The sequence below is a fragment of the Rana temporaria genome, chromosome 2 (genome assembly GCF_905171775.1).
Source record: "Rana temporaria chromosome 2, aRanTem1.1, whole genome shotgun sequence".
Lineage (NCBI taxonomy): Eukaryota > Metazoa > Chordata > Amphibia > Anura > Ranidae > Rana > Rana temporaria.
Genome location: NC_053490.1, coordinates 4,849,040 through 4,875,043, shown reverse-complemented (window position 1 = coordinate 4,875,043; position 26,004 = coordinate 4,849,040). Strand labels below are relative to the sequence as shown.

Here is a 26,004-nt window from a genome sequence, read left to right as displayed (position 1 = left end):
GGAAAGACCCGTCAATGGGGAAAGAGACATTAATGGGGAAAGAGCCGTCAATGGGGAAAGACCCTGTCAATGGGGAAAGAGCCATCAAGGGGGAAAGACCCGTCAAGGGGGAAAGAGCCGTCAATGGGGAAAGACCCGTCAATGAGGAAAGAGCCGTCAATGGAGAAAGAGACATTAATGGGGAAAGAGCCATCAAGGGGGAAAAACCCGTCAAGGGGGAAAGAGCCGTCAATGGGGAAAGAGCCGTCAATGGGGATAGAGCCGTCAATGGGAAAGCAAAGTCTTTGGGGGAAGATGAAATCAAGGGGGAAATCAAGTTATTGGGCAAGACATAGTTAATGAAGAATATGAAGTCAATGGGGTGAGCAATGTCAATGGGGAAAGCAAAGACAAAGTTGGGCAAGACAAAGTCAATGGGGGAAGTGGCATCAATGGAAGAAGATGAAGTCAATGGGGAAAGCAAAGTTGATGAGGAAAGCAAAGTCTTTGGGCAAGAGAAAGTCAATAGGGAAAGTGACGTCAATGGGAGCAGATGAAGTCAATAGGCAAAGACAAAGTTGATGGGCAAAGATGAAGTCAATGGGTTAAGCAAAGTCAGTGAGGAAGGTGAAGTCAATGAGTGGAACTGAGAGTTCCCACCAAGTTTGCCAAAATCACTCCACCTATCCCCGCTGAAGAGGATTTACCAACAAAGGGGCGGAGCTTCTCACTTACAATGAAAAGTTGGTCTACCCAGATATATCAAATGGCAATAAATAAATATTGCAAAACCAATTTGTATCTTGAAGAAGAAAGGCATATACGCAGCAAATGGAAGAAAGACAATTTTTCCCATGAGCTGGGGGGGGGGGAGGGGTTCCTTGCGGTAAGAGAGATTAAGCTGTGGAATGTCGTCTTGCAATGGAAAAAAATCACAAATTAAATCTACAGAAGGATTGCAAGAGTTTCTTTAATTAAAAAAGAATACATCAAATTTGTGATCATTAATTGTACTTATTAAACCGACTGTTTCTTAAAATGAAAATCCTGGAGCTCTCTGCAAAGAAAGACGTAAAAAAAAACGTGCGCCATCGAACACCACGTGATTAAGCCGGCCATACATGAATGGAAATTTGCCCCGATCAGCAGGCACTGTGGTTGAATTTGGATCCATGTATGGGCAGGGAGGTTGTAGTATGGAGTCAGTGCCACAGGACGACGTCAGTTGTGACGAAACGCGTATGTGGGAGCGGCATGCTGATGTCACCATTCCGACGATCGGGTTTGTGTAGATGTGTGCTGCCAGACACACTAAACTTGAGGCTATTTTGTAGGGTTGTGCCGATACCAATACTAGTATCGGGACCGATACCGAGCATTTGTGCGAGTACTTGTACTCGCGCAAATGCTCCCGATGCTTCTGCCGATCCTTTTTTATTTTTTTTAGGTGACGAGCGGGCAGAGAGGCGGGGGCAGAGAGGGGGCGGAGAGTGAGGGCAGAGAGGGGGCGGAGAGCGGGGGGGTGAGATCGTGCTAACTGCTGAGAGTGGACGGGCGGAGAGTGGGCGGAGAGCAGGACGGGCGGAGAGCAGGACGGGCAGGGAGTGGGCGGAGAGCAGGACGGGGGCGGAGAGCAGGACGGGCAGGGAGTGGGCGGAGAGCAGGACGGGGGCGGAGAGCAGGACGGGGGCGGAGAGCAGGACGGACATCATAGCAGGAGACAACCCTCGGCAAGTAAAATAGATTTTGTAAATGCTGAATGAATACTGTCAAAATACAAAACCTGGTGATCCTTCCAGAAATCCAGAGAGCTGGAGTCAATGGGAAAGGCAGACTCAAGGGAGAAGGTGAAGTCAATGGGGAAAGAGAAGTCAATGTGGAAGGTGAAGTCAATGGGGAAGGTGAAGTCAATGGAGAAGGCAGATACAAGGGAGAAGCTGAAGTCAATGGGGAAGGCGAAGTCAATGGGGAAGGAGAAGTCAATGGGAAAGGCAGACTCAAGGTGTACTGTATGTGTAGAGGAGCAACACTGTCACCCAAGGACAGGATTACAGTACACCTCCCTCTTTGTTATGAGGATGAGGAGGAGGTGTTCTGTAGTCCTTCCCCGATGTGGCACATCATTAGATAAAGTATAATGAGCCAGCGTTTGTCCCCCTGGGGGGCACGACCTATAGCGTTGCCTCCCTCTTTGTTATGAGAATGAGGAGGAGGTGTTCTGTAGTCCTGCCATAGGGTGACAATGCTGGCTCCTCCATTGATACAGAACAATAGATGAGCGTTGTCACTCTGGGACAGGAAGTGTGTTACTGGCAGGATCGCTGGGTGAGGATAAAGGGATGAAATGGGTAATATGTCATACAATTCCCTCCCCTCCCCCCGTGGAGTCACTCTGGAGGACATTTCCGGAGAATCGTTCGTTCACGGATCAGGCGGTATGGTGACATGTGACATTTAGCGTGACGCTCCGTATGTGACACATCGGGCCCATTGTGTCATCCGTAATTAGGAATTTTTCGGCACGCGGATCGGGAGCGGGGGAGGGGAGGGGGGGTTGTCAGAGGCGCCGTTGTTTGATGTTGGAATGGTGTCAGGATTCCTCCAGAGACTCCGAATATAGAAACACCAATCTTCCCAACCGGGGGAAGGGGAGCGTCTCTACATGTGAGATCCCCCCTCCTCCGCCAGACGTTCACCCCTTCTTCATACCATTAAAGGGGCGAGGCCACCCACACCCCTCATAATGGGCACAGCGGGTGTACAGACCCGGGAACTCAGCACAGGGATGGTGGAAACCCCTCATAATGGGCACAGCGGGTGTACAGACCCGGGAACTCAGCACAGGGATGGTGAGAACCCCTCATAATGGGCACAGCGGGTGTACAGACCCGGGAACTCAGCACAGGGATGGTGGAAACCCCTCATAATGGGCACAGCGGGTGTACAGACCCGGGAACTCAGCACAGGGATGGTGGGAACCCCTCATAATGGGCACATCAGGTGTACAGACCCGGGAACTCAGCACAGGGATGGTGGGGACCCCTCATAATGGGCACGGCGGGTGTACAGACCCGGGAACTCAGCACAGGGATGGTGGGGACCCCTCATAATGGGCACAGCGGGTGTACAGACCCGGGAACTCAGCACAGGGATGGTGGGAACCCCTCATAATGGGCACAGCGGGTGTACAGACCCGGGAACTCAGCACAGGGATGGTGGGAACCCCTCATAATGGGCACAGCGGGTGTACAGACCCGGGAACTCAGCACAGGGATGGTGGGAACCCCTCATAATGGGCACAGCGGGTGTACAGACCCGGGAACTCAGCACAGGAATGGTGGGAACCCCTCATAATGGGCACAGCGGGTGTACAGACCCGGGAACTCAGCACAGGGATGGTGGGAACCCCTCATAATGGGCACAGCGGGTATACAGACCCAAGAACTCAGCACAGGGATGGTGGGAACCCCTCATAATGGGCACAGCGGGTATACAGACCCAAGAACTCAGCACAGGGATGGTGGGAACTCCTCATAATGGGGCACAGCGGGTGTACAGACCCGGGAACTCAGCACAGGGATGGTGGGAACCCCTCAATGGGCACAGCGGGTGTACAGACCCGGGAACTCAGCACAGGGATGGTGGGAACTCCTCATAATGGGGCACAGCGGGTGTACAGACCCGGGAACTCAGCACAAGGATGGTGGGAACCCCTCATAATGGGCACAGCGGGTGTACAGACCCGGGAACTCAGCACAGGGATGGTGGGAACCCCTCATAATGGGCACAGCGGGTGTACAGACCCGGGAACTCAGCACAGGGATGGTGGGAACCCCTCATAATGGGCACAGCGGGTGTACAGACCCGGGAACTCAGCACAGGGATGGTGGGAACCCCTCATAATGGGCACAGCGGGTGTACAGACCTGGGAACTCAGCACAGCGGTGGTGGGAACCCCTCATAATGGGCACAGCGGGTGTACAGACCCGGGAACTCAGCACAGGGATGGTGGGAACCCCTCATAATGGGCACAGTGGGTGTACAGACCCGGGAACTCAGCACAGGGATGGTGGGAACCCCTCATAATGGGCACAGCGGGTGTACAGACCCGGGAACTCTGCACAGGGATGGTGGGAACCCCTCATAATGGGCACAGCGGGTGTACAGACCCGGGAACACCGGGTCACATGACCAATCCCTGCAGACAGAATTAGACGTTTGGCGCGGAACGATGGAATAAATCTCGCTTCATTTCCCGCTATCTGTTCGCTTTAATCCTCATTATTCCCGCCAGAGGCTCCCCCCTTCAGATACCATCCCCCGGCGGGGGAGCGATACCGAGCGTCCCACCAGCCCCACGGCGCGGATTATGCGCATCGTTCTCCTTTGTGCTTTCGTCTCCGGCTGGCGCGGTAAGTGACCTTGTTTTATTCAGGGAATCGGGATTGGACGCAAAAGTGCGTCAGAAGGGCTATAAAAATGCCGTCCCCCCCCCCCCCACGCAGCCGCGGGATCCCTTATTTGTTGTGATCAGTGACAGATTGTTCCGTGATGGAGCAACGAACAGACGCCTGGGGGAGCGCACTCTGCGAACCAGCTGCGGCGCAGATGAATGGAGACGCCAGGGACGCGTCAGGTGACATGCCGTCTCCCAATGACGAGGGGGGGGGGGGCCCCAAGAGAACCTGTCAAGAGTAGAAAATGTTGGACCTGTCGCTGCTTGCTGCTGTTATTAAAGACAATTATACAGTTAAAATACAAACAGTAGATGGCGGCTTTTTACCTCCTAAAGGGTGTGCAGGAGGCGACGCCAACCTGGTCTCAGGCTGTGATTGGCCAGAAAAGGAGCAGCAGAATACTGATGAAGTCACGCCTCTTCTCTCGCTTTCTGTCACCATTATACTGGTCACCACATGCCCAGGTGGCACACCTCCCATTGTTGCTCCACCCCCCCTCCAGATCTGCGATTGGACAGTGAAGGATCAGCAGAATACTGATACGAATACGAATGAACAAAATGAATTCCGAAAACAAAAATAAAACGAATGAAACAAATTTAAATAAACAAATGTATGTAAATAACAAATCAAAACATCCAAATGGAAATTCAGATGTAAATTTACAAATTAAAATTAGTACCGAATTTAAACTAATCTCAAAATAACAAAAAAAAATTGGGACGAAATTTGAATCGTTTTGGAATACTTTTTGAATTCGAATCGTTTTCCAATTTCAAAAAGAGAATTTCTATTCTCTTTGGAAATTGGAAAACGATTCGAATTCAAAAAGTATTCCAAAACGATTCAAATTTCGTCCCAATTTTTTTTTGTTATTTTGGAAAATAGAAAATATATATTGTGTTCTATTCTATTACTTTATTTTCTATTCTTTTTTATTCTCTGGAATTGGAAAACGATTCGAAAACTTTTTCGAACCGATCGGAATCCAGAATTTGAAAAAATTTGAATCGAAATGAAAAAGAATGAACAAAACGAATTCCGAAAACAAATGAAAGAAACTTACCGCGTGTCTTACAGAATAATTCATGATGATGTAATCCTTCCCCATTGGCAGCCAGGAGCGCAGAGTGATGACATCACGGTTCTTCAGCGGCTTCGGACATTTCCCTGTGGAAAGGCGACAGAGTCTTACGTAAAAGGTTTTCGTATATTTCACAATTACATGTCTACTAGACATGCGCCATTCATTTAGTTTCTAGTTCATTTTTTTACGAATTTTGATAAATTCCTTCATTTCCGGAATTTCGGAATTTCAGAAATTCGAGAATTCCAAAATTGGAAGTTTCGAAAATTTGAGATTCGAAAAATTCAAAATTGCAAAATTCGAAAATCCAAAATTTGAAAACGGGAAATTTGGAAAATTGACTTTTTGAATTGCCGAATTCCGAATTTTTTTAATTTAGCGAAATTCTATTTTTTTTCCGTTTCATTCGTTTTTTTGCTTTTTTCAGAAATTCTGAAAATTTGGAATTCGATAATTCGGAATCACCGGGTGGCCCCCGCCCCTTAGTTATTAAAGAGCAGGATCTGGGGGCCACATTGTTAAAGAGGGCTTCCAGATTCCAATAAACCTCCCCCCCCTGCCCGCAGACCCCACCCACAACCACTGGCCAGGGTTGTGGGGAAGAGGCTCTTGTCCTATTTCTTTGTGGGAGGCGGCAAACAAACCAGTCGTCACAAGGGGGGCGGGTTCACCAGATGACATCACCGGGTGGCCTCCGCCCCATAGTTATTAAAGAGCAGGATCTGGGGGCCACATTGTTAAACAGGGCTTCCAGATTCCAATAAACCCCCCCCCTGCCCGCAGACCCCACCCACAACCACTGGCCAGGGTTGTGGGGAAGAGGCTCTTGTCCTATTTCTTTGTGGGAGGCGGCAAACAAACCAGTCGTCACAAGGGGGGCGGGTTCACCAGATGACATCACCGGGTGGCCTCCGCCCCATAGTTATTAAAGAGCAGGATCTGGGGGCCACATTGTTAAACAGGGCTTCCAGATTCCAATAAACCCCCCCCCCCTGCCCGCAGACCCCACCCACAACCACTGGCCAGGGTTGTGGGGAAGAGGCTCTTGTCCTATTTCTTTTTTGGAGGCGGGAAACAAACCAGTCGTCACAAGGGGGCGGGTTCACCAGGTGACATCACCGGGTGGCCCCCGCCCTTTAGTTATTAAAGAGCAGGATCTGGGGGCCACATTGTTAAAGAGGGCTTCCAGATTGCAATAAGCACCCCCCCCCTGCCCGCAGACCCCACTCACAACCACTGGCCAGGGTTGTAGGGAAGAGGCTCTTGTCCTATTCCTTTGTGGGAGGTGGCAAACAAACCAGTCGTCCCCCACACAACCCCCCACCGCTGGTTCGATCGGTCGGTAAAACCTCGCCCCCGCCTTGGTCGATAAAACACTCACATGCGTAGTAGCCGATGTCGGCGTTGACGGTCAGCTTCCCGATGTCGAAGGTCTCGATGACGTTGGTGTCCCACTTCTTGCGATATTCCACGTCATGCAGGACGTCATAGAGGATCTCCGCCGAGACGTCTTTACATTCCATCCGACACTGCAGAGATAAGAGGAGGAGGGGAGGGGAGGTGATCAGAAATCGGCAAAGGCTCAACAATAAAGGGTTCAAATGAATTTACAGCCAGACCTCCGACAGAGAGCCCACCACTAGATGTCCTCATTCTCATTAACCACCCATTTCCTCTGAGCCCAAGCCATCATGGAAGACTCCTCCCCCCTCCAGCCTGTGAGCAGCAACATCTCTCTCTCACTCTGCTCTCTTGTCCTATCAGCACACTTCTTGTTAGAACCTAAACCAATAATCTTCTTGTGCTGCTTCTTTTTCTCACCCTCCAGCCCTGTTGTACGAGGGGGCTGATGCCCAGAAACTAACTTTTTAGGACGCCTATGATCCTGAAACATATCCAGGTCTATATACACAGTACACATATATACAATGATGCCATTAACAAATCAAGGGGCCCCAGACACAGCACCATAGAGGGGCCCCAGACAGAGCGCCATAGAGAGTGCCCCAGACAGAGTGCCATAGAGGGGCCCCAGACAGCACCATAGAGGGGTCCCAGACAGAGCACCATAGAGGGGTCCCAGACAGAGCACCATAGAGGGGCCCCAGACAGAGCACCATAGAGGGGCCCTAGACAAAGCAACATAGAGGGGCCCAGACAGAGCACCATAGAGGGGCCCCAGACAGCACCATAGAGGGGCCCCAGACAGAGCACCATAGAGGGGCCCCAGACAGAGCACCATAGAGGGTGCCCCAGACAGAGCACCATAGAGGGGCCCCAGACAGAGCACCATAGAGGGGCCCCAGACAGAGCACCATAGAGGGGCCCCAGACAGAGCACCATAGAGGGGTCCCAGACAGAGCACCATAGAGGGGTCCCAGACAGAGCACCATAGAGGGGTCCCAGACAGAGCACCATAGAGGGGTCCCAGACAGAGCACCATAGAGGGGCCCCAGACAGAGCACCATAGAGGGGCCCCAGACAGAGCACCATAGAGGGGCCCCAGACAGAGCACCATAGAGGGGCCCCAGACAGAGCACCATAGAGGGGTCCCTCAGTGTTATTGTGCCTCCAGCCTGCTCTCTGTAGGAAGTCCCAGCCCCAGCTAGTCAATGCAGCTGTCAATCCAGCAGAGGGCGACCCTGACTGGAAGCTGGTGGTCACCCTATTAAAAAAAGGCCCTTGGGGGATGTAGGGGTGCAATTGAGCCCCTCATATCAATAAAATTGACCCCCCCACCCCCACCCCCACTGCTGTGTATTTAACTCTTTTGTTACTAACAACATGCCTCAAACATCAAGGTCTTGGAAGGGTAAAAACACGGTCACAGTCACAGCAGCCACCATGAGCATGTTCCTCTTTTCCCCCAGCAGGCACCTGGCTCTATAGTAAAGGTGATCCGGGCAGCTACAGATCCACCTAATCACTTTTACAGGAGTCACAGGGTGAGCTTTGAAAAATAAATTCCTCCACAATGCTTATAGCTACAGAGATAAGTGATGGCTTGTTTTAAGCCATTTTTTCTTTTTTTTTGCTACAGAGAGCCTTGTGACTCCTCTGTTTTTGTTCTAATCCTCCTACCCCCTGGCTTTCCCTTCTGCTGGAAGTACCCACAAGTGTCCCAAGGTGCTCGGGGGCTTTTTTTTTTATACAAGTTTTCTACACAAGGTTCACAACTTTTACTAAAGATTCACACATTTTTTTTTCAAATGAATCCATTTTGAAAATGTATAAAAAGTCGTGTGAAACGTTAGTAAATTGAATGGGGAGATCATTCCCGGGAGCCCCGATATCACGTGTCTCAGACGAGATCCTGCGTATGTAGATGGGAGGATTACACTGATATAAAAGGGATTATTGCCCACGGCCTTCCAGTGATACGGATCCGGTAATCCTCGGATTACACCAGACTTGTATTAAGTGTCTCCATTCAGATGCTCATGTTGTAGAAATAACACGGAGCATGGAGGGGGAGAGCAGAACTGAGGAGGACACGGAGCACGGAGGGGGGACACGGAGCATGGAGGGGAAGAGCAGAATGGAGGAGGACAGCAGAGGCACGGAGGGGGGACACGGAGCATGGAGGGGGAGAGCAGAACGGAGGGGGACACGGAGCATGGAGGGGGGACACGGAGCATGGAGGGGAAGAGCAGAATGGAGGAGGACAGCAGAGGCACGGAGGGGGGACACGGAGCATGGAGGGGGAGAGCAGAACAAAGGGGGACACGGAGCATGGAGGGGGGACACGGAGCATGGAGAGGGAGAGCAGAACGGAGGGGGACACGGAGCATGGAGGGGGAGAGCAGAACGGAGGAGGATAGCAGCGGCACGGAGGGGGGACACGGAGCATGGAGGGGGAGAGCAGAATGGAGGAGGACAGCAGCGGCACGGAGGGGGGACACGGAGCATGGAGGGGGAGAGCAGAACAGAGGGGGACACGGAGCATGGAGGGGGGACACGGAGCATGGAGAGGGAGAGCAGAACGGAGGGGGACACGGAGCATGGAGGGGGAGAGCAGAATGGAGGGGGACACAGAGCATGGAGGGGGAGAGCAGAACGGAGGAGGATAGCAGCGGCACGGAGGGGGGACACGGAGCATGGAGGGGGAGAGCAGAATGGAGGAGGACAGCAGCGGCACGGAGGGGGGACACGGAGCATGGAGGGAGAGAGCAGAACGGAGGAGGACAGCAGTGGCACGGAGGGGGGACACAGAGCTTGGAGGGGGAGAGCAGAACGGAGGAGGACAGCAGCGGCATGGAGGGGGGGACACAGAGCATGGAGGGGGAGAGCAGAACGGAGGGGGACATGGAGCATGGAGGGGGGACACGGAGCATGGAGGGGGAGAGCAGAAGATAGGGGGACAGCAGCGGCACGGAGGGGGGACACGGAGCATGGAGGGGGAGAGCAGAACGGAGGAGGACAGCAGCGGCACGGAGGGGGGGACACAGAGCATGGAAGGGGGAGAGCAGAACGGAGGGGGACATGGAGCATGGAGGGGGGACACGGAGCATGGAGGGGGAGAGCAGAACGGAGGAGGACAGCAGCGGCACGGAGGGGGGACACGGAGCATGGAGGGGGAGAGCAGAACGGAGGAGGACAGCAGCGGCACGGAGGGGGGACACAGAGCATGGAGGGGGAGAGCAGAACGGAGGAGGACAGCAGCGGCACGGAGGGGGGGACACAGAGCATGGAGGGGGGAGAGCAGAACGGAGGGGAACATGGAGCATGGAGGGGGGACACGGAGCATGGAGGGGGAGAGCAGATTGGAGGAGGACAGCAGCGGCACGGAGGGGGACACGGAGCATGAAGGGGAGAGCAGAACGGAGGAGGACAGCAGCGGCACGGAGGGGGGACACGGAGCATGAAGAGGGAGAGCAGAACGGAGGGGGACAGCAGCGGCACGGAGGGGGGACACGGAGCATGGAGGGGGAGAGCAGAACGGAGGAGGACAGCAGACGTTTTTTTTCCGAATGTCTTACCAACTTTTTAATGCCATCAGCAAACTTCCTCCCCCCTTCAATGTTTCCAGTGAAAATATAAAGTGCGGAAACTTTTTAAAGACCCATAATAATAATAATAATAATAATAATAATAATAATATAAAAGTAACATAAAACAAACAAATAAATAAAATTCTCCTCCTCAGTGACTATACAATATACAATGTATCTCTATCGTCTCCCCTCTGGGATTATCCATTGATCCTCACATTCTGGCGGCGCAGGCATGTGACCATCTTTATTGATCGGTCACTTTAGCGCTGGTTGCCATGGTGACCCCCCATTGTTGTATGAGGAATGACAAGCCGCGGGCCTTTTTTTTTCCCCCCCATGAAATCCCCTTTTCTATGGCGGCTCGGTCTCCAGGACACGGCTATAGAATTCCGAGTGCTCGCCGTGTGCCCGGAGCGCGGCGTCGGAACGCTCGGCCGTACGGATTTAACGTCTCCCTGTACTAAATGGATGTGTGACGGCGGCGCCCTCGGAGGGACGGCGTTCTCTAATGTACGAGACGCTTCCGCCTGGACGAGCCGAGTCAATGGCCGTCACAGCGCATCGGGGGAGACGTCCGTCTCGGGGGGGGTTTACCGACAAACAATTGGGAAATGTGAGCCCGGAGGAGGATCGCTTTTCAGAGGAGCGGCAGCAGATATAATAGAAGTCTATGGCTAAGTGCAGCAATCCCGCAGGATATAATAGAAGTCTATGACTAAGTGCAGCAAACTATTTGCTAGGGGCTATAGTGCCACCTACAGTACATGACCTCCTGTGTCCCCCCCATTGGACAAAACAGGTTTCATATTCACTATAAAATCTTTTTCTTGACAAGAAGCATGCCGATAGGAGGAGAGAGCAGAGAGATGAGCTCATCACTCTACTGCTTCTCCTCTCACTGCCCAGTCACAGCCTGAGAGCGACCTGGGCTCAGAAGAAGTGTGTTGAATGATGTTGGCCATCAGACTGAGGGCATCTAGGGGCAGAAAAAAAGTACAGCAAGGGGAAACATCTCTGGATCGAAGGTGAATATTGTAGCAACAGCTGGTTTTGTTTCTTTTTACATTTTATTGGCTGTTCGTTTTGTTATTTTTGGCTGGAGTTTCGCTTTCAATACTTGAACCCGCGTCATGTGACGCCGTGCGATGTTTGCATTATTAAAACGACGAGTGTGATTATTGCTTGGCTCGGTTCGGTGTCGCGGCATGCCGGCGCACAGTGTCACACGGCGCCCTGCTCGGTGTCGTGGCATTGCGGCACACGGTGTCACACAGCGCCCGGCTCGGTGTCGTGGCATTGCGGCACACGGTGTCACACAGCGCCCGGCTCGGTGTCGCGGCATGCCGGCACACGGTGTCACACAGCGCCCGGCTCGGTGTCGCGGCATGCCGGCACACGGCGTCACACGCCGCCCGGCTCGGTGTCGTGGCATGCCGGCACACGGTGTCACACGGCGCCCGGCTCGGTGTCGCGGCATGCCGGCACACGGTGTCACACAGCGCCCGGCTCGGTGTCGCGGCATGCCGGCACACGGTGTCACACAGCGCCCGGCTCGGTGTCGCGGCATGCCGGCACACGGTGTCACACAGCGCCCGGCTCGGTGTCGCGACATGCCGGCACACGGCGTCACACAGCGCCCGGCTCGGTGTCGTGGCATGCCGGCACACGGTGTCACACGGCGCCCGGCTCGGTGTCGTGGCATGCCGGCACACGGTGTCACACGGCGCCCGGCTCGGTGTCGTGGCATGCCGGCACACGGTGTCACACGGCGCCCGGCTCGGTGTCGTGGCATGCCGGCACACGGCGTCACACGGCGCCCGGGTCCCAGAGGAGGCGCCGTTACCAGGCAGGAGGAGAGGGATGCTTCAAGTTTCCAGGCAACAACGCCGCAGAGAGAGAGAGAGAGAGAAAACGCTTAACCCTTCGCCTGGACCTGAGAGGACCGCCATGTGGGAGGATAATGGAGGACTGAGAGGGGGGGAGGGGAGGAAGAGCCGCAGGCGGGGGAGATTAAATATTTAGGACACTTCAATAAAGCAAGATCACTTATTATAATGTCAGCTCTGGAAAGAAGAACTCAGGCATCTGTCTATCTATAGCTCTCTCCCCCCCCCCCACTCCCTTCCTCTATCCCTCCCCCATCCCTATCTCTCCCTCTTCCCTCCCCCGCCCTCTCTCCTCTTACCCCCCCCCCCTCCACTATTGCTCTCTTGCCCCCTCTTTTTTCTCTCTCCCTCTATTCCTTCTCTCCCCTTCTCTCTTCTCGTGTTCTCCCACTCACCCCTCTCTCTCTCTCCCTCCCTCCCCCCCATTATTTCCCCTCCCTTCCTCCCCCTCACTTCTCTCCCTCTTCTCGTCTTTCTCCCCCTCTCTCTTGTTCTCCACCTCATTCCTCTCTTCTCCTCTTTTTTCTCTCTCTCCCCCTCCTCTCTTTGGCTCTCCCCCTTTCTCCACCCCCCCCCCATCTTTTCTCTCTTTCTCTAACCCTTCTGTTCGCCTCCCCCTACTTTCTCTTTTTCTCTTACCCCCTCTACCCTCCTTTCTCATCCCCCCCTTCTTTTCTTTCTCTCCCCCCCCCTCTTCCTTTCTTCTCCATCCTCTTTCTCCTTCTTACCCTTCCTCTCTTCTTTGGCTCTCCCCCCTCTCTTTTCTCACCTCCTCTATTTTTCCCTTTAACCTCTCTCTTCTCTTACCCCTTCCCCTCCTTTACCCTACTTTTCTCTCCCCCTTTCTCTCTTCCTCCCTCTCCCCCCCCCCTCATCCTCCTCTCTCCCTCCTCTGTTCTCCCTCTCCCCCTCCTCTCTCTCACCCTCTTTCTCTCCGTCTCTCTCACCCCTCCTCTCTTCTCACTGTCCTCTCTTCTCCCTCCCCCTCCTCGCTTCTCACTCTTCCCCTCCTCGCTTCTCGCTCTTCCCCTCCTCTCTTCTCGCTCTTCCCCTCCTCGCTTCTCGCTCTTCCCCTCCTCTCTTCTCTCTCTCCCCTCCTCGCTTCTCGCTCTTCCCCTCCTCACTTCTCATTCTTCCCCTCCTCTCTTTCTTCCCCTCAACTCTTCTCTCTCCTCCTCTCTTCTCTCTCTCCCCCTCGCTTCTCCCTCCCCACCTCCTGTCTTCTCCCTCCCCTTCTCGCTTCTCTCTCCCCCCCCTCTCTCACCCTCTCTTCTCCCTCCCCACCTCCTCTCTTCTCCCTCCGCCTCCTCTGTCCCCCTCCTCTCTCTCACCCCCTCTCTCCCCCTCCTCTCTCCCCCTCCTCTCTCTCACCCCCTCTCTCCCCCTCCTCTCTCACCCCCTCTCTTCTCCCTCCCCCATCCTCTCTTCTCTCTTCTCCCCTTTTCCTCCATCTAACCTCTGTTCTCTTTCTCTCACCCTCCTCTCTCTTTCCTTTTCCTCCCTCTCTCACCTCTTCTCCTGCCCTTCGCTCTTCCCCTCCATCTCTTTTCTCTCTTTCTCCTCCCTCTAGCTTTTTTCTCTCTTTCTCCTGCCTTCTCTCCCTTCCCTTCTCTCTCCCTCCCTCCCTTCCCCTCTTCCCCCTTTTCTCTCTTTCTCTCCCTCCCTTTCCCTCTTCTCTCTCCCACCCTTCCCTTTCCCTCTTCTCCTCCCCCTTCTCTCTCCCTTCCCCTTTTCTCCCCCCCCTTCTCTCTTCCTCCCTTCCCTGTCTCTCTTCTCCTCCCTTCCCTTTCCCTCTTCTCCCCCCTTCCCTTTTTCTCCTCCCCCCCCTCTCTCTCTCACTCCCTTCCCTTTCCCTTTTCTCCTCCCCCTTCTCTCCCTTTCCCTCTTCTCCTCCCCTCTTCTCTATCTCCATCTCTTCTCTCTTTTTCCTCCCTCTCCGCCCTCTCCTTTTTCCCTCTCTTCCTCCTGCCTTCTCTCCTTTCCCTTCTCTCTCCCTCCCTTCCCCTCTTCCCCCCTTTTCTCTCTCTCTCACCCTCCCTTCCCTTTCCCTCTTCTCCCCCATCTCTCTCCCTCCCCTTTCCCCCTTTCTCCTCCCCCCTTCTCTCTCTCCCTCTCTTCCCGTTCCCTCTTCTCCTCCCCCCTTCTCTCTCTCTCTCCCCCTCCATCTCTTTTCTCTCTTTTTCCTCCCTCTATCTTGTTTCCCTCTCTTCCTCCTCTCCCTCTTTTCCCTTTCCCTCTCCCCCCTTCCCTCTCCCCCCCTCCTCTCCCCCCCCCCTCCTTCTCTCTCCCTCATCTATTTTATCTCTTTTTCCTCCCTGTTTTTCCCCCTCTCTCCCTCCTCTCTTCTCTCTCTCTCCCTCCCCTTTCTCCTCCCCCCTTCTCTCTCTCCCTCTCTTCCCGTTCCCTCTTCTCCTCCCCCCTTCTCTCTCTCTCTCCCCCTCCATCTCTTTTCTCTCTTTTTCCTCCCTCTATCTTTTTTCCCTCTCTTCCTCCTCTCCCTCTTTTCCCTCCCCCCCCTCCTCTCCCCCCCTCCTTCTCTCTCCCTCATCTATTTTCTCTCTTTTTCCTCCCTGTTTTTTCCTCTCTCTCCCTCCTCTCTTCTCTCTCTCTCCCTCTCCTGTCTCTTATCATTTGTGTTTGCAGTACACATGTATGACATCATGGATTTTCTCACCACATTCATCCCGAAAGTACAGCCAGTCCTGAGATGAAGGACACCCCTGACTGTCCTTGTCGCTGCCACAATGTCACACTTTCCCTAGAAGTCTCCCACATAGAAGAACAGATCTGACGTTGGACTCCTCCGGCTGTGACCCCTCTCTATCAATCCCACCGATCAATATCAGAAATTAACCTCCTAACGGTGGTCACGCGCGCTTCAATTTTTGTAGCTATTCGATCAAAACGATCGAACCTGCAATCAATTTCAAAGAGCCATAAATTCCCGTCCTTCTAATTCACACTCGATTTAGATCGATTCAATTAAACGACGTCTATCTGGGGGGGGGCCGAATATTATCGATCTTTTAGTATCCAATGGCAGCTTTGAGATACTTTGGGCCAGATTCACAAATGAGATACGACGGCGTTTCTCCTGATACGCCGGCGTATCTCTGTTTCTATCCATGCGACTGACCCATAGAATCAGTTACGCATAGATATCCATAAGATCCGACAGGTGTAATTGTTTTACACTGTCGGATCTTAGGATGCAGTACCGCGGCCGCCGCTGGGGGGAGTTTGCGTCGTAAACCAGCGTCGGGTATGCAAATTAGGAGTTACGGCGGATCCACGGCGGTTTTTCGCGTTCGCTACGTCGCCGCTAGTCTAGTTTCCCGATGCAAAGTTAGTCGTTTTTTTTGGTGCCCTAACTTTAGTCAGCAAGTGTATTGCTGTCTAAAGTATGGCCATCGTTCCCGCGTCTAAATTCAAAATTTAACGTCGTTTGCGTAAGCCGTCCGGGAATACGGAATTACGCTACGCTTGTCGCCGTTCAAAAAAATGACGTTACGGCGCGCAAAGCACGGCGGGAGTTAAGAAACGGAGCATGCGCAGTAGGTCCGGCGCGGGAGCGTGCCTAATTTAAATGGCACACGCCCATTTGAATTGGCCCCCCTTGCGCCGGAGGCCGCCGGCGTAGTTTTCATCGCAAGTGCTTGGTGAATCAGGCACTTGCGATGAAAAATTGCGGCGGTGTAACGTATCTACGATACGTTACGCCGCCGCGATTCTACGTGAATCTGGCCCTGTGTTCTTTGTTACGCGATGACGTGGTGGAAACCGCGACGTGATCAATAACTTACAACTGGAAGATCAAAAATCATATCTTGGCTATCAAATTCGAAATCCATGTGGTATATTGATCAAATGAGTTGTTGACTATAAATCAAATCATTTTCTATTGGAAGAGATCGATTGGAAAATAAACACTCACCCCCAGAAGTTCCCAATTGGGGTTTTCAGATAAAAAAGGCGTCCATTTACGGTGAGGCTGAGATACGACGCACATTACAACGCATGTACAGTGTGTCAATAGTCATCAATTCTCCTCAGGGCTACCTGTGACAACCTCACCTACCTTTCTTATTGATCCTTCACCTTCCCCCCCCCCCCCTACTCCTGCTACTAATACCCCCTATACGAGCCCTATGGGCCAAACTCTAATGCTTACCTGACAGCTGCCTGTTGGTTGCCAACCTGGATTGACCTGACTCTTCTCTTACCTGCCACTCAGGGTCGTTTTTAAGGCAGGGCAAAAGGGGAAGCTGCCCTGGGCCCTGTCATTGTTGTGGGGCCCAAAGCAGCTGCCTCATACTTGCCAACTATCTCAGTTTAAGTTTCCTTGAAGTTCTAGTCCTGTGCTGTGTCCTGATATCTCAGTGTGAAGTGCTGCTACTAATGCTGCCCAGCTCTGCCCTATTGTTGTGTACAGATGACTCACCTGCAGACCCCGTGTTTACATGTAAATAACTGTCATTCATATGTAAATAATGGGAGCATTCTTATGTAAATAGCTGAGGCCGGTGGCATTCATATGTAAATAATGGCGGCAATCATATGTATATCATGCCCCTCTGCAGTGAAGAGATTATGTGCTGTAGCCTCTAGCAACCAATCGGTGAGCAGTATTACTGTACAGTAATCTCTAGCAACCAATCAACGAGAAGAAATCATCTGCTGTAACCTCTAGCAACTAATCAGTGAGCCGTAATGTGCGCTGTAACCTCTAGCAACTAGTCAATGAGCCATAATGTGTGCTGTAACTTCTAGCATCCAGTCAGTAAGTGGTAATGATGTGCTGTAACCTCTAGCAACCAATCAGTGAGCAGTATTACTGTACAGTAATCTCTAGCAACCAATCAACAAGAATAAATCATCTGCTGTAACCTCTAGCAACTAATCAGTGAGCCGTAATGATATGCTGTAACCTCTAGCAACCAGTCAGTAAGTGGTAATGATATGCTGTAACCTCTAGCAACCAATCGCAATCGCTGCCTGATCTGATACAATAAACAGATTCTGAGCCAGATTCTGGTAGATCGCCGCATCTTTGCGGTGGCGTAACGTATCTCATTAACGTTACGCCGCCGCAAGTTTTACGGGCAAGTGCTTGATTCACAAAGCACTTGCCTGTAAAGTTGCGGCGGCGTAGCGTAAATCCCCCCGGCGCAAGCCCGCCTAATTAAAATGATCCGGGTAGGGGGCGTGGATCATTTAAATTAGACGCGTTCCCGCGCCGAACGTACTGCGCATGCGCCGTCCCTAAAATTTCCTGACGTGCATTGCGCTAAATGACGTTGCAAGGACGTCATTGGTTTGGACGTGAACGTAAATGGCGTCCAGCCCCATTCACGGACGACTTACGCAAACGACGTAAAATTTTCAAATTTCGGCGCGGGAACGACGGCCATACTTAACATTGGATACGCCACCTAGGGGGCAGCTTTATCTTTACGCCGCGTATCTCTCTTACGGAAACGGTGTAAATTTACTGCGACGGGCAAGCGTACGTTCGTGAATCGGTGTAACGACTCATTAGCATATTCTACGCCGACCGCAATGGAAGTGCCACCTAGCGGCCAGCGTAAATATTGCACCCTAAGATACGATGGCGCAAGCCGTCATATCTTAGGCATGTTTAAGTGTATCTCAGTTTGAGAATACACTTAAACATACGACGGGCTTAGATTCCGAGTTACGTCGGCGTATCTACTGATACGCCGGCGTAATTCTTTGAGAATCTGGCCCTTTAAGTCTAGTTGATATTTATTGTAAGTCTCAGAGCAGGTGGAGAGCAAAATTGCATAGGGGGGGGGGGGGCCAAGATTTTTTTTGCCCAGGATCCAATCAACATTAAAGACGGCCCTGCTGCCACCTACCTCTATCCCTGCCTGGACCTGACTACCCTCTTGTTTGCCACCTGCCACAACCTCTGTCTGGACATTACTACTCCTGCGTTTGTTGCCTGCATAAAAAGTCTCCACTCTGTAGACTTTCTTTCCCCACGCCCCTTGGTGGTCCAATCCTGAGGGCCACAACCTGGTTGCACCAACGAGAACAAGGCATTGTTGGGGTATATGGCCCATTACCACCATCAGGAGCTCCCGGGAAAATCAACTGGTACTTAGGTCCACTGGTACCCTGCACCTTGGGGGAGCCCACATAACCTGGACCTAAGTACCAGTTGATTTTCTCAGGAGCTTATGGTGGCGATGAGCCAGAAACCCCCAATGGTCCCTGGTTCTCTTTGCCGCAACATAGCGCCAGGTTGTGGCCCCTAGGATTGCCCTACTAAGGGGTTGTGGGAAGGATTACGGAGTGTTTATGATGCGGTAAACAAGAGTAGTCAGGTCCAAGTTAAGTTGGGCTCCCCCCAAAGTCCAGAGTCTGACTACTCTTGTCTACCGGATCATAAACAGCCTCCACTCTGTAGCTCTTCTCTTCCCACAACCCCTGGTGGATCAGTCCTGAGGGCCACAACCTGGTACCAGCAAAAACCCACCATTAGGATTTCTGGCCCATTACCACCATCAGGAGCTCCTGAGAAAATCAACTGGTACATAGACCCCCACACCTTAGGGGAGCCTGACTACTCTTGTCAACTGCATCATAAAAAGTCGCCGCTCTGTAGACTTTCTCTTCCCACAAACCCTTGCTGGGTCACTCCTGAGGGCCACAACCTGCTGCCAGGTTGCTGCAAAGAGAATTTGGGACCATTATGACTTCTGGCCCATTACCTCCATCAGGAGCTGCTGAGAAAACCAACTACTTAGATTCTGCACCTTGGAGGACCCGATCTACTCTTGTCTACCACATCAACCCCTTGGCGGGTTGGCCCTGAGGGCCATTACCTCCATCAGGAGCTCCTGAGAAAACCAACTACTTAGATTCTGCACCTTGGGGGACCCGATTACTCTTGTCTACCACATCAACCCCTTGGTGGGTTGGCCCTGAGGGCCCCAACCTGCTGCCAGGTTGCTGCAAAGAGAATCCAGAGACCAATAGGGTTTTTGGCCCATCACCGCCATCAGAAGCTCCTGAGAAAATTAACTAGTTCTCAACCTCGGCATCTTGGGGGGGCCACATCACGTGGACCTGACTACTCTTGTCTACTGCATCTTAAACAGTTTCTGCTCCGTATCCCTTTATTCTTCCAAAAACCTCTTGGTGGGTCAATCCTGAGGGCCACAACCTGCTGCCAATTTGCAGCAAAGAGGGACCATTATGCCGCGTACACACGACTTTTTTTTCCATCGGAATAAACTCAGGCGGGTTTTTCCGACGGAATTCCGCTCAAGCTGTCTTGCATACACACGGGCACACCAAATTCCGACCGTACAACACTACGACGAGCCGAGGAAAATTAAGTTCAATGCTTCAAATTGTTTCCGAGCATGCGTGTTTTTTTTCTCCGTCGGAATTCCATACAGACTAAACGGTCGGAAAAAAAGAGAACATGTTCTCAGGCCTCGTACACACGGCCGAGGAACTCGACGTGCCAAACACGTCGAGTTCCTCGGCGAGTTCAGCCCTGAAGCCGCCGAGGAGCTCGGCGGGCCGAGTTCTCCCATAGAACAACGAGAAAATAGAGAACATGTTCTCTATTTTCTCGACGAGTTCCTCGGCGGCTCCATCGGGCCGAAAGTGTACACACGACAGAGTTTCTCGGCAGAATCCGGCTCTGACCGAGTTTCTCGCTGAATTCTGCCGAGAAACTCTGTCGTGTGTACGAGGCCTCATTCTTAGTCCGTGGGAATTTCCGACGGAAAAAGTCTGATGGGGCACACACACGGTCGGAATATCCGATGAAAAAAATTTCATCTGACTTTTTCCATCGGAAATTTCGACCGTGTGTGTGCGGCATTAGTGTTTCTGGCCCATCGCCGCCATCAGGAACTCCTGAGAAAATCAACCGGTATGTAGACTCTGAACCTTAGGCGGCACTGATGGGCACTCATGGGCGGCACTTATGGGTACTTATGGGTGGCACAGATGGGCACTGATAGGTGGGCACTGGGCATAGATGGGCACTGATGGACACTGAGGGGTGTCACTGATGGCATTGCTGGGCATCACTCCAGTCAGTGCCCACTTGTGGGCACTGATTGGCATTTATTGTGCTTTTTTTTTTTTATTATTTATTTTAGCTTGCCATGGTGGCTTCCCTGGTGGTCCAGTGTGGGGATCCAAGGGGGGGCTGCGCTGATAAACAATCAGCGCGAACCCCCCCTGTCAGGAGAGCCGCCGATCGGTTCTCCTCTACTCGCGTCTGTCAGACGCGAGTGAGGAAGAGCCGATCAACGGCTCTTCCTGTTTACATCGTGATCAGCCGTGATTGGACACGGCTGATCACGTGGTAAAGAGCCTCCGCCGGAGGTGCAGGGTGTCAGACTGACACCCCGCATCACCGATCGCCCTCGCTGCGCGCCCCCCACAGGCTGTTATCCTGCAGGACGTCAATAGACGTCCAGTCAGGATTTCACAACCACTTCCCGGACGTCAATATACTATTGACCGGGCGGGAAGTGATTAAGAAAAATATACAAAGTGTTGATTCTCAAGATTCTGACTTTTTCTGGATCAACATCCACCTCTTCAGAAGAACATATGTGGTGTCCATCTCAACACTGGTCACCGATGTCTTCTTGCTTCATAAGGGTGTAACTAACCAAAATTGGCGTCCTTTTTTCCCCCACAAATAGAGCTTTCTTTTGGTGGTATTTGATCACCTCTGCGGTTTTTATTTTTTGCGCTATAAACAAAAATAGAGCGACAATTTTGAAAAAGATGCAATATTTTTTTTACTTTTTGCTATAATAAATATCCCCCAAAAATATATATAAAAAACACAATTTTTTTTCCTCAGTTTAGGCAGATACGTACTCTTCTACCAATTTTAAAAAAAAAATCGCAGTAAGCGTTTATCGATTGGTTTGCGCAAAATTTATAGCGTTTACAAAATAGGGGATAGTTTTATTGCATTTTTATTAATAATTTTTTTTTTTTTACTACCAATGGCGGCAATCAGCGATTTTTTTTTCGTGACTGCGACATTATGACGGACACATCGGACACTTTTGACACATTTTTTGGGACCATTGTCATTTTCACAGCGAAAAGTGCTATAAAAATGCACTGCTAACCGTGAAAAATGACAATTGCAGTGAAGTACATGTGGGTACAAATGATCTGAAAATTCAGGAGCTTGCCAAACCTTACCCATTGTAACGACTATTGAACGAACGTGGCACACGTGGAGCCAGGGCCGCCATCCTGGATGGCAACCCCCCTTTTTTTTATATATTTATTTTTTATTTATTTTTATTTTTTATTAAACGGGCCAGAGGTGCCCAGATGGCAACCCCCCCCCCCCCTTTTTTTATATATATTTTTTTTATTAAATGGCCCAGAGGTGCCCAGATGGTAACCCCCTTTTTTTTATATATTTATTTTTTATTTATTTTTATTTTTTATTAAACGGCCCAGAGGTGCCCAGATGGCAACCCCCCCCCCCTTTTTTTATATATTTTTTTTTTATTAAATGGCCCAGAGGTGCCCAGATGGTAACCCCCTTTTTTTAATTTATTTTTTTATATAAAAAAAAAAAAATATATATATATATATATATTATTTTTTTATATATTTTTTTATTGTAAATTTATTTTTATTAAGGGGCCCAGGGGCCCCGGATGGCAACCCCCCCCTCTTTTTTTTTTTGTTAAAACATTTATTTTTTTATATATATATTTTTTCTTATTTTTATTAAAGAGCCCGGATGGCTACCCCCCCCTTTTTTTTTTTTGTAAGGGGCCCAGAGGCCCTGGGCAACCCCTCCCCTCCACCAATTCGTCCCCCAATTCGTGGCATCCCCCGCTTCTCAAATCACGACACAACCCCCCCCCCACTTCTCAATTTGAGGTGGCAGCAACCCCTTCCCGGTTCTCTGCTCCAGGGGGGCCCCCATGCCTGAAGCTGTGGTAAGGGGCCCCATAATTCCTGATGGCGGCCCTGCGTGCAGCAAGATTTCTGCTGGCGGCCGCACGTATCGCGCAAAGATCTCCGCTCGGGTTTGAAGGTCCCCTGCATGCGATGGAAATGTCCTCCAATCCTTATGCCGCATACACACCATCACTTTATGTGATGAAAAAAAACGACACTTTCTGTGAAGTAAAAAATGACGTTTTTGAAACTTCAATTTTCAAAGACGAAGTTGCCTACACACCATCGTTTTTCTCACAATGTTCTTGCAAAGTGAGGTTACGTTCACCACGTTTTTCCATTGAAGCTTGCTTCATAAGTAGCTTCTGGGCATGCGCGGATGAAAAAACGTCGTTTTAAACGACGTTTTTTGCTACACACGGTCAATTTCTGTGAAGTAAAAGTTGACGTTTTGAAAAACGACACATAAAATTGAAGCATGCTTCAATTTTTTTTGGTCGTTTTTTAGAAGACATAAAACGACGTTTTCCCCCACACACGGTCAATTAAAGTGACGTTTTTAAAAACGTCATTTTTTTTCATCACATAAAACGACCGTGTGTACGCGGCATTAGGATTGACCCTTTCACCTCCGGAGGCCGTGACTCCAATCCGGCGCGCTGGCTGTGCGTAGGCGGCGTTTGGCACGCAGGACCAGAACGGAGGACTCGTCGTGGTCATACAGCGGGAGAGGAGCTGAGACCGCGCAGCTGTGATGTCTTCATCTCCGAGGGTGTCAGAGACAGGCGGTCACCGAGAGGACGGCAAATGTCACCCGTGACGGCTGCAGCCAGTAATTGTCAGCCAGCCGCGCCAGCTGTGATTACGGGTTTACCGCACTCAGGTCACAGAGTACACCAACGTCCCCATAGAAGAATGACATCATAATGACAGGGTGCCGGAAACACAGCAGTGCGCGCCGCGGGGAGCGGTATATGTCAGAGCTATATAAATGTATAGTAATAATAGCGTGTGACTGTGGGGGGGGGGGGACATTAGAGTGTAAGCTCCTCTGTACAGAGACTGATGTGACTGTGGGGGGGGGGGGGAGGGGACATTAGAGTGTAAGCTCCTCTGTACAGAGAATGATGTGATGTGGGGGAGGGGACATTAGAGTGTAAGCTCCTCTGTACAGAGACTGATGTGACTGTGGGGGGAGGGGACATTAGAGTGTAAGCTCCTCTGTACAGAGACCTATGTGACTGTGGGGGAGGGGACATTAGAGTGTAAGCTCCTCTGGTACAGAGACTGATGTGTCTGTGGGGGGGGGGGACATTAGAGTGTAAGCTCCTCTGTACAGAGACTGATGTGACTGTGGGGGGGGGGGACATTAGAGTGTAAGCTCCTCTGTACAGAGACTGATGTGACTGTGGGGGGAGGGGACATTAGAGTGTAAGCTCCTCTGTACAGAGACTGATGTGACTGTGGGGGGGGGGGACATTAGAGTGTAAGCTCCTCTGTACAGAGACTGATGTGACTGTGGGGGGGACATTAGAGTGTAAGCTCCTCTGTACAGAGACTGATGTGACTGTGGGGGGGGGGGACATTAGAGTGTAAGCTCCTCTGTACAGAGACCTATGTGACTGTGGGGGAGGGGACATTAGAGTGTAAGCTCCTCTGGTACAGAGACTGATGTGTCTGTGGGGGGGGGGGGCATTAGAGTGTAAGCTCCTCTGTACAGAGACTGATGTGACTGTGGGGGGGGGGGGGACATTAGAGTGTAAGCTCCTCTGTACAGAGACTGATGTGACTGTGGGGAGGGGATATTAGAGTGTAAGCTCCTCTGTACAGAGACTGATGTGACTGTGGGGGGGGGGGACATTAGAGTGTAAGCTCCTCTGTACAGAGACTGATGTGACTGTGGGGGGGGGAGACATTAGAGTGTAAGCTCCTCTGTACAGAGACTGATGTGACTGTGGGGGGGGGGGACATTAGAGTGTAAGCTCCTCTGTACAGAGACTGATGTGACTGTGGGGAGGGAGGGGACATTAGAGTGTAAGCTCCTCTGTACAGAGACTGATGTGACTGTGGGGGGAGGGGACATTAGAGTGTAAGCTCCTCTGTACAGAGACTGATGTGACTGTGGGGGGGGGGGACATTAGAGTGTAAGCTCCTCTGTACAGAGACTGATGTGACTGTGGGGGGGGGACATTAGAGTGTAAGCTCCTCTGTACAGAGACTGATGTGATGTGGGGGGGGGGGGACATTAGAGTGTAAGCTCCTCTGTACAGAGACTGATGTGACTGTGGGGGGAGGGGACATTAGAGTGTAAGCTCCTCTGTACAGAGACTGATGGGGGGGGAGGGGGCATTAGAGTGTAAGCTCCTCTGTACAGAGACTGATGTGACTGTGGGGGAGGGGACATTAGAGTGTAAGCTCCTCTGTACAGAGACTGATGTGACTGTGGGGGGGGGGACATTAGAGTGTAAGCTCCTCTGTACAGAGACTGATGTGACTGTGGGGGGGAGGGGACATTAGAGTGTAAGCTCCTCTGGTACAGAGACTGATGTGACTGTGGGGGGAGGGACATTAGAGTGTAAGCTCCTCTGTACAGAGGCTGATGTGACTGTGGGGGAGGGGACATTAGAGTGTAAGCTCCTCTGGTACAGAGACTGATGTGACTGTGGGGGGGAGGGGGACATTAGAGTGTAAGCTCCTCTGTACAGAGACTGATGTGACTGTGGGGGAGGGGACATTAGAGTGTAAGCTCCTCTGTACAGAGACTGATATGACTGTGGGGGGGGGGGACATTAGAGTGTAAGCTCCTCTGTACAGAGACTGATGTGACTGTGGGGGGGGGGGACATTAGAGTGTAAGCTCCTCTGTACAGAGACTGATGTGACTGTGTGGGGGAGGAGACATTAGAGTGTAAGCTCCTCTGTACAGAGACTGATGTGACTGTGGGGGGGGGGGCATTAGAGTGTAAGCTCCTCTGTACAGAGACTGATATGACTGTGGGGGGGGGGGACATTAGAGTGTAAGCTCCTCTGTACAGAGACTGATGTGACTGTGGGGGGAGGGGACATTAGAGTGTAAGCTCCTCTGTACAGAGACTGATGTGACTGTGGGGGGGAGGGGATATTAGAGTGTAAGCTCCTCTGTACAGAGACTGATATGACTGTGGGGGAGGGGACATTAGAGTGTAAGCTCCTCTGTACAGAGACTGATGTGACTGTGGGGGGAGGGGACATTAGAGTGTAAGCTCCTCTGTACAGAGACTGATGTGACTGTGGGGGAGGGGACATTAGAGTGTAAGCTCCTCTGTACAGAGACTGATGTGACTGTGGGGGGGGGGGACATTAGAGTGTAAGCTCCTCTGTACAGAGACTGATGTGACTGTGGGGGGAAGGGACATTAGAGTGTAAGCTCCTCTGTACAGAGACTGATGTGACTGTGGGGGGGATATTAGAGTGTAAGCTCCTCTGTACAGAGACTGATGTGACTGGGGGGGGGGGGCATTAGAGTGTAAGCTCCTCTGTACAGAGACTGATGTGACTGTGGGGGGGGGGCATTAGAGTGTAAGCTCCTCTGTACAGAGACTGATGTGACTGTGGGGGGGGGGGGACATTAGAGTGTAAGCTCCTCTGTACAGAGACTGATGTGACTGTGGGGGGAGGGGACAT

At 51.7% G+C, this 26,004-nt stretch overlaps 1 protein-coding gene across 1 annotated transcript in view; it reads right to left on the bottom strand.

Annotated features, from left to right (window-relative positions):
* Positions 1-26,004, bottom strand: part of LOC120927465 (START domain-containing protein 10-like) — a 35,695-nt gene that overhangs the window by 7,688 nt on the left and 2,003 nt on the right. The window contains exons 2-3 of the mRNA XM_040338162.1: positions 6,905-7,052; positions 5,503-5,606 (exon numbers count right to left, since the gene is read on the bottom strand). Coding sequence (XP_040194096.1) covers positions 5,503-5,606; positions 6,905-7,052 — 252 coding nt within the window. The remainder of the gene's footprint in view (positions 1-5,502; positions 5,607-6,904; positions 7,053-26,004) is intronic.